This window comes from Dipodomys spectabilis, unplaced genomic scaffold (genome assembly GCF_019054845.1).
Source record: "Dipodomys spectabilis isolate Male_0828 unplaced genomic scaffold, ASM1905484v1 ptg000136l, whole genome shotgun sequence".
Classification (NCBI taxonomy): domain Eukaryota; kingdom Metazoa; phylum Chordata; class Mammalia; order Rodentia; family Heteromyidae; genus Dipodomys; species Dipodomys spectabilis.
The window spans coordinates 6368858-6383033 of record NW_024870813.1 but is presented as its reverse complement, the minus strand read 5'-3'; the positions used below and the strand labels follow the sequence as shown (position 1 = coordinate 6383033).

The window sequence follows — 14176 nt, the reverse complement described above, 5'->3', positions numbered from 1 at the left end:
TGCATGTATACACACATGCACACACACGTGCACGCGTACACATGCACAAACTTTCAGTTTGGCAATAAAGGAATGTGTTTAACATTATGGACAAGGAAGGTGTATTTGCAAGAAATTAGAACAGCTAAGAAGGCATAAAAGTTAAGGATGTTGCTCAGTAGTAAAAACAGCAGTCTTGAACTTGAAAGAACTTGCATTCAATCCCCATCACCACAAAGAAATAAAGAAGAAGAAACCTAGTATCTTTTTTTTTTTCTTTTTTTCTTTTTTTTTGTTGGTTGTGGGGCTTGAACTCTGGGCCTGGGCGCTGTCCCTCAGCTCTTCAGCTCAAGGCGAGCGCTCTACCACTTGAGCCACAGCGCCACTTCCGGTTTTTCTGGTAGTTTATTGGAGATAGGAGTTTCACGTTCTCTGCTGCCTGGGCTGGCTTTGAACTGCGATCCTCAGATCTCAGCCTCCTGAGTAGCTAGGATTACAGGTGTGAGCCACCAGCGCCCGGCTGAAACCTAGTATCTTATACTAGCACAGTAGGAAAGATCTCTTGAGGGAATCTCAAGAGTTCACTCACCACATGCTCAAAGACTTTTGTTTGAAAAGAGGATTCCTAAGGTGTTCTTATAGCACTAGAATGTCCAAGGAATTGTTTCCTCAGGATTCATCCAGGTACTCAGAGGTTGCTATAGCCATATGGCCCCAGCTACTATTCAGGCTGGTGTCAGATTTTAGCATCGTCCATGAGATGCAGATTTTTTTTCAGGTATACAAAGTATGGGTTGTGAGATGCAGTTTTTTTTTTCAGGTAGGCAGAATGTGGGTTGTGGGGTTCTGGGGACTTTCACTGAGATTTCCAAGGAAAGCCCAGGAGGCCAGACTTTTTGGCAGGGTCAGAGTCCCTGCGAGCAGTCCCCCTGGATGACACCTGAAGCTGTGAATGGAAAGCTAAAGCTACAATAGAGATACCTAGATAGTGGAGATGCCAGCAATGTAGAAAGTAGGTGAGTAAAACCAGCCTAAGAGAGAAGCCACTGGGTTGCAGCCAGAAAGGTCATGGGGAAAGGGGGTGAGGAGCAGTCCAAAAGTTGTCTAGAACACATATAACACTGTGTGGTGTCATGTTTGCTAGAGACATCATTACAGGACTTAATATTGCCCTGCTAGGTTGCAGTCTTGCTGCTCTTGGTCCAAATTTTCAATATTTTTTCTCTTCTAGAATGAGAATGTTCAGCCCATATCACTATATGTTACAGCGTGTCACTTTTTATTTGTTTATTTTATTTGTGAGACAGTCTTATCTCAATCTAACCGCAAACTCTTGGTTCTCCTGCTTCACCTACTGAATGGTAGGATTACATGTAGACATCACCATACTTTTTATTTCCTTTTAAATTTTACAGGAGAGTTAGTACTCTTTTTGTTTTGTTTTGATTTGTTTTGAACTCCGGGCCTGGGTGCTGTCCCTGAGCTCTTTTGCTCAAGGCTCTACCACTTTGAGCCACAACTCCACTTCTGGTTTTCTGGTGGTTAATTGGAGAGAAGTCTCATGGACTTTCCTGTTCAAGTTGGTTTCCAACTGTGATTCCCAGACCTTAGCCTCCTGAGTTGCTAGGGTTACAGGTATGAGTCATAGGCCAATGAGAACTGTGATCTTTGAACAATGCTGGCCTTGTTATTATACTTCAGGGTCTCTTGAGATGGACCTAAACCTTTGGCAGCCAGGAGCATAATATGATGGTTTGGATCTTAAGTGTTCGCCAAGAACTGGGTGCAAAGCCTTGGTTGCCAGGCTGTGATGCTATTGGGAGGTAGTAGAACCTTTAAGAGGTGCTATTTACTGGAGGTATGTTAGGCTGCCAGGGGGTGTGCCATTGAAGGGACTTATGGGACTCTGACCTGTTCTTGTTTCTGTCTTTGCTTCCCGGCTGTCACGTGGTAAACTGCTCTGATGCACCATGCACTCCCTACCATGATGTTTGGGCCTCACCATAGGCACAAAGCAACAGGGTCAAGCAACCAACACTGCTGAAAGCATGAACTAAACTGTCTCCTCCATTTAGTTGATTATCTCAGGTATTTTGTCACAGTATCAAACACTGACTAACACAAATGGGATTCCAAACCATCTCATATTTATCTTGAGATAAACCTGAGGTGGCTACAATGTATCTATTTTAGAAGGCAGGTTGCATGTGTAAAATACTATGTGTTCTGTCGCTGCCCAGATCTCCAGGATGGAAAGTGTCTACCTAAAGAGATGCTTTGGAAATGCCCTAACCCAGGCACTGGCAGAGGTGGCAAGGGTTCGACCCAGTGACCCAATAGAGTACCTGGCTCATTGGCTTTATCATTATAGGAAAACTACTAAAGCAGATGAAGAGGTATGTGTGTGTGTGTGTGTGTGTGTGTGTGTGTGTGTGTGAGTGTGTGTGTGTGTGTGTGTGTGTTTTACTGTGTCTTTTTAGTGAGGGCTAGCTTTCCCAGAATAATTGAAAACCCAAGACATTATCCTAGAACTGGCCAAGAGTTGTTTTTTTTATTTTTATTTTTTTTGGGGGGGTTCAGTCGTGGGGCCTGAACTCTGAGCCTGGGTGCTGTCCCTCAGCTCTTCAGCTCAAGGCTAGCGCTCTACCACTTGAGCCATAGCGCCACTTCCAGCTTTTTTTCTTTTTGCTTATGTGGTGCTGCTGATGAATCGACCCAGGGCCTCAGGCATGCAAGGCAAGCATTCTACCACTGAACCACCTTCCCAACCCCTGTTTTTATTTTTACTTTTAGTTCATTATCTTTGCAAGGATTGCTTCTGCTCAAGTATTTCTGAAGTGCTGGGGACTAAAGAGACATTCCAGGTCAGAGGGTTGTAGAGTTGGTGGGTTTAGAGCTAATGTTAGTTACAGGAAGACACCCAGTGGGTGGAATAGACCAGGCCCTGTCTCTCCCTGGTGAGGGAGGGCCTGTGTATAAGACTTCCTGGGGTTCCTCACCTGATTAGTTTTTGTCCCATCCCTCAGAATAAGCCAAAGATTATGCAGCTGCAAGCGAAAATGTGTGACTGTGGCCTCAAGGAAGCAGAAATGCTGAAGCAAGAAGAGCATGAGACGCAACAGAGGTGTACAAAGTGTCACAAGGTAAGAAGGCAGGCTAACCAGTGTGTTCAGCCATAATCCCAGGATGCACCACAGGGAACCCATGAGGCAGCCTGGCACCTGTGTGAGTGCCCCTCGGCTTGCCCTTTCCTCCACGGTCACATCTTCATGGACATACAAATGTTTACTTACAATCTCAATCCTTGTGAATGAGAACTAGGGGCTTGACTCAAATGGTAACTTGTGACCTCCTGGGTCCAATCCCCAGTACCACTATAAATAAATGAATAAATAATAAATAAATATTTTAGATTTCAGGAAATACCACTGTGTTACTGGTTTAAAAGAATTTAGAATGTAAAAAAATTAATCCATTCATCTGAATCAAATATATTTTCATGCAAGTTTCTTTGAACCCTTTTCAAAACTCCCTCAGTATATTTCAGAAATCAGACATGGTTGCTGTCAGGGCATAACTCTTATATGTCATTTTATTTAATAGTTATCATTTTAGTGTTAGGTTCTATTTATGTAGCAAATCTCTGATGCTTCTTCTATGAGGGTATGATAATAGACATAAATGGCTAATTCAGTAGAACTGGAGTGGTGGAGCTTTTTTGGTGATTAATTGGAGATAAAAAGTCTCCAAGCTAGCTTTGAATTGTAATCCTCAGATCTCAGCCTCTTGAGTAGCTAGGATTATAGGCAGGAGCCACCAGTCACTAGCACACACTCATATTTTTATTGTCTCTTGGTGTTGAACTCTGGAGTTTTCACACACTATAATTATGTTTTTAGCAAGAGTTAGATAAGTAGAATTCTCTACCATTTTTTTGCCAAGTGCAAGACAAAGCCAATTGTAAGGGAAGATCCAAAACAAGAGCCAGCATAACACCTGCTCTGTTCTTTGTTTTAGGAAAGAGTTAGAAGGAAATAAACAAGCAGAACCCAAGAGTTTAAGTTGTGATCTCAAACAAGACTGAACACATTGTTTACCTAGCAAGAGACTGGGAGTGAATTTCCAAGTAAAATGTGAAAGGCAAAGAAAGGGAATCCAGCAAAGGAGACAAGACTCCCAAGTTCTGGTTGCCGATCCCCTGGTTTCAGGATAGGTTGCATAAAATGTCAACAGAACTGCTGATTGGTCTGATTGATGTATATGCACATAGGAAAAGTTGTGCTATATTTTCCCTTAATTTCTTTAAACTGTCTTTCCTTTTGAGTTCCCTAGGCTGAATATCATTAGTCTAATGAATGTATTGAAAGACTGGTAGAACTGGGCACAGTGGCTCATGCCAATAATCCTAGCTATTCAGGAGGCTGAGAATCATGGTCTGAAGACAGCCTGGGCAGGGAAGTCTGTGAGACTCTTAGCTCCAATTAACTACCAAAAAAACAGGAGTTGTGTCTCAAGAGCCCAGCTTTGAACATAAAAGCTAAGTAAGGAACAGTACTCAGGTCTGGAGCTCAAGCCCCAGTACCAGCACCAAAATAATAATAATAATAATAAATTCAGGTTTATCTTGTCAAGCTGTTAGATTATTGATGCTGCCCTTTAATCCTAGCACATTTGATTTTTGCTGTAATACAGCTTTGTCCTTCATCCTAGGCATGGAAACAGCAAAAATCGTGTTCTTACCATCCTTGCCTATGTTTAGCACAAATGACTTTTCTGCTTCTTGTTTTCTATTTAGAAACTGGTCTCCACAGCACAGCCAGTCTTCATGAGGGAAGAGAAGGCCTTGAACCAGGCATCTCAGCCAGATTCCTCCAATTCGATTTCAGGAACACGTCAACAGGTTCCACCCGCACAGCCAGCTGACCAGACTGAGCGTAACCTCAAACCGCTACAGGAAATAAATGACTAGAACATTTCTGGTCCATGAAATTTTCCCCATGAAATGTCCTCTGATTCCATGTATCCTTAGTTCTTCAATTATAGACAGAATTCTAAGGACTCCTCCCTCAACACTACAAGCCAAGAAAATGGCCAACGAGAAAAATTCTCTCCTCAAGCAAGGCTCGCAGGGCTGAGGAAAGGGATCTTTAGGGACCCTCTGGTCTGAGGGCTCCTCTATTAGCCACAAATCCCTTAATCATGTGAAACTTGAACTAGTTGTAAGATAAAAATTGACTCAGAATAAGAATTAAAATAGATATCCCAAACTATGAGCCTTCTTCCTCTATCCTGTGGAAATGACACCAAAAACAACAACAACAACAAACCAACTACACACACCTCATATCCACATACAAACTTTTAGTTTTTTGATTCTGGTACTGAGACTTGAATTCAGGGCCTGAGTGCTTTTTCACTCAAGGCTAGCACTCTACCACTTGAGCTATAGCTCTACTTCTGGCATTTTGCTAGTTAACTGGACATAAGGGGCTGGAAAGGTGGCTCAGTGGTAGAGCGCTTGCCTTGCATGCATAAGGCCCTGGGTTCGATTCCTCAGCACCACATAAGCAAAAAGAAAAAAGCTGGAAGTGGCGCTGTGGCTCAAGTGGTAGTGCTAGCCTTGAGCTGAAGAGCTGAGGGACAGCGCCCAGGCCCAGAATTCAGGCCCACGACTGGACCCAAAAAAAAAAAAAAAAAACTGAACATAAGACCCTCCCAGACCCATGGTTTCCCTTATTTGCAATATCTAGTATATGTCTGAGTCAAGCAGAAAAGGTCAGATAAGGTGATGTTAGGGAAATGAACCCTAAGACATGTATTCAAATGTTTTTTTTTTTCTTTCATGCGATTGTTTCTAATGCATTTATAAGATTATTTCTTTGTTGCTTTGTATGTCCCTCCCCCACAGTATAACCCCTGCTTTCACTGTATTTGATGTCGGTATAATTTGTGGAGGGGAAGGGGAAAAACAGTCGTTTAAATAAGGATACAAGTGGACCCACTGCAACAATGAGAAGTTCAAGTTGTTATGTCGAAAACGAACTTTACAACTTTGCGGGGGGGTGGGGAGGATTGGGGGGGTAGGGAGAGGATGAGAAGGGATGGGAAGGGGAAACAAAGGAGGAGGCTACAATGCTTGATAAGAAATGTACTCATTATCTTGCCCATGTAATTGTAACCCCTCTGTACAGTATTTTCACAATAAAAAATAAATGAATAATTTTTAAAAAAGAACCTCCCAGACTTTTCCTGCCTGATCCGGTTTTGAACCCTGATCCTCAGATCTCAACCTCTTGGGTAGCTAGGATTGTAGGCTTGAGCCACCAGAACCTGGCAATGCCTGTATTTGTGATGTACCATTCACAAGCCTCCAAAATGGGGGAATCTTGACAAAACATATAACTGATAAAGGTTTAGAATCCAGAATGTATATAAATAATTCTGGTAAAGAGACAGCTTGACTTTACATTGAGCAAAAGATTGGAATAGACATTTACCTAGAGAGAATATAAAATGATAACCACTACACATGTGAAAGTTGTCCAACATTCTTAATTAACAAGAAAATGAAAAACAAAACCACACTGAGGTATCACTATCATACCAACTAGAATGGCTGTCATCAGACAAGGACATGACATATGGAAGGTAACATGTCCCATCATGGTACTTTTTGTTCCTATAGTATGTGTACATACATATATGTGTGTATATACACATATACATACGTATACATACATGCCTCTCTCTATGTACACATATATAGAGATAGATAAATAGATCAATCGATTAATCAACAGATAGATGATAGATAGACAGACATACAGATAGACAGACAGACAGACAGACAGACAGACAGACAGACAGACAGACAGATAGATAGATAGATAGATAGATAGATAGATAGATAGATAGATAATGTCCCCATGCCTCTTGCTCCCTGCCACGGCAGCCAAAGGCCAGCTGTATTTCCTCTTTTAGCCATGAGGTGGTAGTAGCACCTCACACACCTTCCTCTAAAGGTTAGATGTGTGTGTGTGTGTGTGTGTGTGTGTGTGTGTGTGTCTAACATATATATCTATTTATTTATTTACAGTGATCAACATAATGTTTTCTAATAGGTATATGTTGAGGAATAGCTAAATATTCCTAATGACGATATACTTCTCATAGGCTCAAAATCCACTCTCTTGGCCAAATTCAGTGTATAACACATTATTATTAACTAGCCATGTTGGGCAATAGATCTCTTGAATTTATTTTTCCTCTAATGGCAATTTTGTATCCTTCTCCCTAGATCTCCTCAGCACACAACCTCAGCCTGCTTCTGGTAGCCACACTAGAAATGGTCAATGCTCAATTCAAAAACTGTGACTTGGAAACCACATTTGTTGCTTATACAGAGTCAATCTGGAACAGTTGAATACTCCATGAAACTCAGAAGTGTTTGCTTTTCATCCTTACTTCTATGGAGGCTTACTTAGTACTTCATTTTGCTTTTTAAAAAAAAACAAACCTGCTTTGCCTTCTATATAGCTCAATAGTTATGCTAACAAAGTATAAACAGGTTAAAAGGCAAGTCAAAAAAGACGTTTATTGAGCTGGGAATCTGGCTTAGTGGTGGAATGCTTGCCTAGCATGCATGAAGCCCTGGGTCTGATTCCTCAGTTCAACATAAACAAAAAAAGCCAGAAGTGGTGCTGTGGCTCAAGTAGTAGAGTGCTATCTTGGGCACAGAGAGGCTCAGGGACAGTGCCCAGGCCCTGAATTTAAGCACCTGGACTGGGACTGGAGAGAGAGAGAGAGAGAGAGAGAGAGAGAGAGAGAGAGAGAGAGAGAGAGAGGGAGGAGAGAGAGGAGAGGGGGGGAGGAGAGAGATTGAGAGATTTATTGTGCTTGTTCGCTGTTTATTGAGGGTGTACTAGGTGCAACTACCCTCTTGGAGCTTACTGAGTAGCCACAAAGAGAGCTAATAAATGATTGAATAAACAATATTACACAGGCCAAAGCATGGTAAGTACTTGTGAAGGAAAGAGGGCCACAGAGGAAAGCCATTAGCCCATTTTCTCTAAGACAAGGTATGAGGCTGAATAATTTATAATGTAGGTGTGTTTTGGTTCCTGCCTTTGGAAGCAGGGAAGAAAATTCAAGGGCATGCTGTTTAGCTGTTGATGAGGAATCCAGTTGTGCTATCATATGGCAGGGAAAAGGAAGAGAAAGCAAGTGTATGTAGAAAGTGCAGGCATAAGATCTAGGGATGAGACTCCAGATGCTGATTCAGTTTATAACAACTAGCTTTCTTGGTCATCAGTCCAGCTCTGAAGCTAACCCACTAATCCCTTCAGAGAGTGCGGCCACCAAGTCCAATTACTTCCTACTAGAACACAATTTTTAGGGGTCATATTGGGTTTCAAACTCAGGGCTTCTTGCTTCCTCTATGGGTGCTTACCTTCAAATCTGACGTCTGTTGGTTATTTTTCAGATAGGATCTTACTTCTTGCCTGAGCATATACTAGTGTGCAGCCAACCTATGTTAGGGTTGCCAGTAGTAAGATGACAGCTCTTTGTTGTGAAGGAGTCTTCAGGACTCCTTTACTGTCTGGAGTTGCCTTGAACTATGATCCCAACAATCTCAGCCTCCCAAGTAGCTGATATTACAGATGTGAGCCACCTGCACCTGGCTAGACCACACTTCTCAATATTAGGTTCCCAATCAAGCTTTCAACATATGAAGTTTTGAAAGACAAATGATTTCCAAACCATAACAAGGTTTATGACTCAATCTGAATTAATTTTTGTGAAGGATGTGAGGTGTGTATCTAAATTCTGTTTTTGTTTGTGTGTGTGCCAGTCCTGGGACTTGAACTCAGGGCATGGATGCTGTCCCTGAGATTTTTCTGCCCAAGGCTAGAGCTCTCCAACTTGATCCATAGCTCCACTTCCACCTTTTGGGAGGTTAATTGGAGAAGATAAAAGTCTCACAATCAGATGTAGAGAAGTGGCTCAAGTGGTAGAGTGTCAGCCTTGAGCAAAAATGCTAAGTAAGAGGAAGCATTTTGAGGGTTTTTTGTTTGTTTGTTCTTGCCACTCCTGGGGCTTGAACTCAGGGTTTGGGCACTGTCCCTGAGCCTCTCTGCGCTCTACCATGTGAACCACAGTGCCACTTCTGGCTTTTTCTGTTTATGTGGTACTGAGGAATCAGACCGAGGGCTTCATGCATACTAGGCAAGCACTCTACCACTGAGCCACATTCCCAGCTGGCATTTTGAGTTTTTGAGTTCAAGTTTTTGATTGTGTGCATGCATGCACACACACACACACACATACACACACACACACACACATACACACATCAGAAAACTTATCAACATAGAAAGGCTGTATTTATAGAGTGAAAAAGGAAATAGAGAACAGAAATAGACTAATTGGACTCAGCTTAACATTTGCCTTATTTGGATATTACTGAATAGTGAAGTGCCCAGAGAGGGACCCCCAAAGACCACTGGAGACCATAATCGATGCAAAAGCAAAAGAGTCGTTTGTTGCAAGCTTGAGCCTGGACTTCGGTGCACACAGTCGCAGCTGGTTACTCAGGAAGACCACGACCTCTGTTTTTTCACAGCTTTTATAATACACCGAGGACAGCTTGATGCTGTAGACATAGCACTTTGTTGGTGCCATCTGGCTGGTCTTGCATTGGGTTTGAAATGCAAGGGGTCTTTGCTCTGCTTATCTTAGGTTCTTGCCAGTTATTCCCTGACTCATGCTGTGGTTATCAGGGAGCTACAGGCTTTTCTGAGACTCAAGGACTACCTTAAAACTAGAGTCACTCTGTCTGGCTCTTCAATAGTTTATAGCCTGCAACCGGCTGAAAGTTGGCTTTGTCTAGTCAAGACTGTTATTCTTTATAAGAACGCACTGTCAAGGTAGATTGCAGTTTGTTTATAAGTTCGTTTACTCCACCCATATAGGGTTAAATTGAATCGAACAGTTTGAAAATAATGTGCATTGTTATGTGACTGAGTGGAATAGTGGAATAGCTTATAAATGCCAACCAAATCCACTTGATTGGTAATGCTGCTCCAGTTATCTTTAGTCATTTTCTACATACTTACACTATATGTTACTAACAAAAAGATCTTAAAGCCTCCCCCCCTCCCCCCACATACTATACATCTGTAGTAATCTCTCCTTTCAATTCTACTAGTTGTGACTTCATTCTATGCTACTATAACAGAATACCTGAGCCTGGGTAGCATATGGAGAAAACAGGTTTATTTCTTGCTGTTCTGGAGACTGAGAAGTCTGAGGTCCAGGAGCCTGTAGCAGATAAGTATCTTTATTTTTTGTCATTCCCTCCTGCAAAGCAGAGAGCAAGCAACTATGCCAGTATTTGCACAGGAGAAAGGGACAAGGCAAGAGTCACACTCATTCCTTTACCAAGAACTCACTCATAGGATAACTCACCTGCGATAAGGGCACAGATCAATCCATGAAGCATTGCAATTGGGGAGTGTTTAATGTGTACGTAGCCATCAGTGCTACAGACCAGCTTCACAGAATAACCTTGCTCATGCCTCTCTCCTTCCACCTGAATTTCTCTCCATATTCGTCCTAAAAGCCTGCATGTCTTAGCTGTAGTTCCCTGTCTTCCTGTAGACCTGTTGGAGCAGCGGTAAAGTCGTGGGAGGGAAAAGAAGCACTTTACAACCTATCAATTAGACCTCAGCCCTTTTGTTGTTTTTCTTGCCAGTACTTGGGCTTGAACTCTGGGCTTGGGTTTTGTCCCTTAACTTTTTCACTCAAGGCTTGACACTCTACCACTTAAGCCACACCTCCACATCTGTGCTTTGGTGGTTAATTGGAGGCAAGAGTTTCACAGATTTTCCTACCTAGACTGTCTTTGAACTATGCTCCTCAGATCTCAGCCTCCTGAGTGGCTGGGATTGAGGGTGTGAGCCACCAGCACTGGGCTAAACCGTAGCTCTTATAAGGCTTATGTACAAGGGCTGTGGATTTCTCGAGTATTTCTTCAATGGCATGAAGGTTTGCCCCCTGCCTTGTACTTTCTTTCCTGGTTGCAGCACTTTGGACTTATTTTTTGTTGTTGTTTTTGTTGTTGAAGATCCAACTCTTGTTAACTCTGTAGTCTACTATACCCACCACAACCTATCTCAACCCAGCTTTTAAGTGAGCCAGGAAAGCTAGAGAAAATTGGAGAGAAAAAGGCTTTTCTCCTGCATTGTCGACCCCAGAGAATGCTCTGGACATAATTTACAAGGATTTGTTTTACTTCTTTCAGGAGGGATTTTCTTTTTATCAGTCATGTCGCTTGAACTCAGGGCTTACATGCTGTTCCTATGCTCTCTTGTTCAAGGCTAGTGCTCTTTCTACCACTGAGTCACAGCTTCATATCCAGCTTTCTGGCAGGTAATTGGAGATAAGAGTCTCCAGGACTATCCTGGTGGGGCTGGATCTGAACCATAATCCTCAGATCTCAGCCTTTTGAGTCACTAGGATTACAGATATGAGCCACAGGTGCCTGGCTATGGGGTATGGGGAGTGGGGATTTCAACAGGAAGATGTAGTATGGTTGTAATCCTAGCTAGCTCACACTGTGAAGTACTGCAGCAGTACTTCATAAAGAGCAGAAAGTATCTGGAGAATTGTCTCTGCTGGCCTCATGCTTATTTGTTCAGACTTTCAGACAGACTTTCAGATTGGCCCTGAAAGCTCAGTTTGCTAATACATCTACAAAAACTCGTTGCTTTTCCATCTTCTTGTTGTAACAGTGGAATAATCTGTTTACATCCTAATCTGTTTACACATGTGAACTAGAAACCTTCCAGTAAAGTCACTTTACATAGTGGTCAGGACATGAGTTCCAGATGTAAGCAAGAACAATAGGCCTGTCTGGCCAGGTCGATTAATACCACCTGTTTCCAGGCAACTATCTCAGGGTTAGAGAGGGAAAGAGATTTTCACAAAGGTCATAGCCCAAGGCTTTGCACCTCAGTCCATCTAGCTTCAATATCATCTATCCATATTCCTACCAAGAAGCTCAAAATTCACAGCAAAAAGAGAGACCCTGTTAGCTGATTCCAGTGCCTAAATCTTGTATATACATTTTTCTAATTTGGGGAGGGAAAGAAGGGAAATAACAAAATGCTGAAATAAGGATATAGGTTGACCCATTGTAACAATGGGATGTACAAGATACTGTGTTGAATATGAACTTCACAACTTCTGGGGGGCAGGGAGGGAAGAGTTGGGGAGGTAGGGAGGAAAGGGAATGGTAGGGGAAAAACAAAGAAGGGGGTAACAATGCTCGATAGGAAATATACTCAATACCTTACTCATGTAACTGTAACCCCTCTGTACAGTATCTTTACAATAAAAAATATACTTTTTTAAAAAAAATAGAGACTGGAGAGACATTTGTGTCCTCCCATGTTTTCACAAATTTTGTGACTGTGGCTTGTTTCTGATAGCCTCGCCCAAAATAAGCAGAGCTATAACTGATTTTAAAACTTTGCGGCTTCTCAAGCCAGAGGCTTAAGCTTAATCCTAGCTATTCAACAGGCTGAGATCTTAGGTTCAAGGTTCAAAGCCAGTCTAGATGAGAAAGTCTGTGAGACTTGGATTTCCAATTAACTTCAAAAAAAAAAAAAAAAGAGGCCAGAAATGGATGTGTGGTTCACGTGGTAGTATACTAGCCTGGGGTGGTAGTGTACTAGCCTGGGGGGGGGATGTGGTAGTATTCTAGCCTGGAGGGTCGTGGTAGTATACCAGTCTGGGGGTGGGTGAGATAGTATACTAGCCTGGGGCAGGGGAGTGCAGAGAAAGCTAAGGAAGAGTGCCCAGGCCCTGACTTCAAACTCCAGTAACAGAACATACACACACACACACACACACACACACACTCACACACACACACACTCCAACATGACAAAAACAACAAACAAACAAACAAAAACTATGCAAGTACATTGAGGTGGCTAGAACAATGGTCTGTGAATCAGGAGACCTGAGCTGTGGCCTGGTTCTAGCAGGTGCTTGACATGGTGGAAATCATTTATTCTCTTGGAGTCTGGCTTTTTTTCCTCTAAAAAATGAGAAATTGTGGACCTATCACTGAGTTTCTGAATAACTTGAAAACTTTTCTATTGAGTATCAACTTCTTCTCCCCTCCCCGCCAAACACATTTAGCTGTTTAGAATCCCGAGATTTCATCCTCACCAAAGAAAGGAACCCATTATGTGAATGAACCTCAACTTTGGTTCAAGGGCTGATGAAGGGTGTAGAGCAAGTGGGAAGGCAAGAGTTACAGACGAGGACCCATTTTCCACCCTTATGGCACTTCTCTGGGGCCAATATCTGGACAGAGATGTCCATTCATTGTCATCAAAACTCCAGTATATGTGATGCTTCTGCATCATGATTCTTATGCCCAAAGCTTCATCGTGTTCTCTCTTCAGCACTGATACTACAACTACAAGGAGAAAGCTAAAGAAAGGACAGAGGCCACTGTGTCCTCAGATGCAGGAGAGCCTATGTGCCTACAAGTGTGGCATCCCCAGACTGGAGCTTGACTAATGGCAACCCCAAACAAACAGCCTTTCCAGGCACTGGTGGCTCATGCCTGTAATGCTAGCTACTCAAAAGGCTGAGAGTTGAGAATTAAAGTTTGAAGCCAGCCCTGGCAGGTAAGTTCATGAAGACACTTACCTCAAATTAACCACTAAAAGAAAATAAACAAGTGGAGCCTTGGCTCAGGTGGTAAGTGTAGAGTGCTGACCTTAAGCAAAAAAAAAAAAAACACAAAAACCAAAAAACCAAAAAACCAAACCAAAACAAGACAAAACTCAAGGATAGTGCCAAGAATGGAACAAAAAAATCAAAAACAAAACCAGAAAATAGCAGCCTATACCCTGGTGCTGAACCAAGCTGTCTGTGGGAAGCCAATTGTCTTCAGGGTTGAGTGACTAGTTTCAGAGGCGATGTCAAGTGTGTGTGTGTGTGTGTGTGTGTGTGTGTGTGTGTGTGCACGTGTGCATGCGTGCACCAGTACTCGGGCTAGAACTTGTTCTTTAGCTTTCTTTTGTTCAAGGCTGTTGCTCTACCACCTCAACTTGCAGTTTTTTGGTGGTTAATTGGAGATAAAGAGTCTCACAGACTTTTCTGCCTAAGCTGACTT

The 14176-nt window shown here is 42.5% G+C and overlaps 1 protein-coding gene across 1 annotated transcript; it reads left to right on the top strand.

The window, feature by feature from the left end:
• Positions 1-2228: 2228 nt before the first annotated feature.
• Dydc2 (DPY30 domain containing 2) lies at positions 2229-4948 on the top strand. Its single transcript, XM_042690173.1, has 3 exons — positions 2229-2375; positions 3006-3122; positions 4775-4948. Exons 1-3 carry the CDS (start codon positions 2229-2231, stop codon positions 4946-4948), a joined length of 438 nt encoding a protein of 145 aa, XP_042546107.1.
• The last annotated feature ends 9228 nt before the right edge of the window (positions 4949-14176 follow it).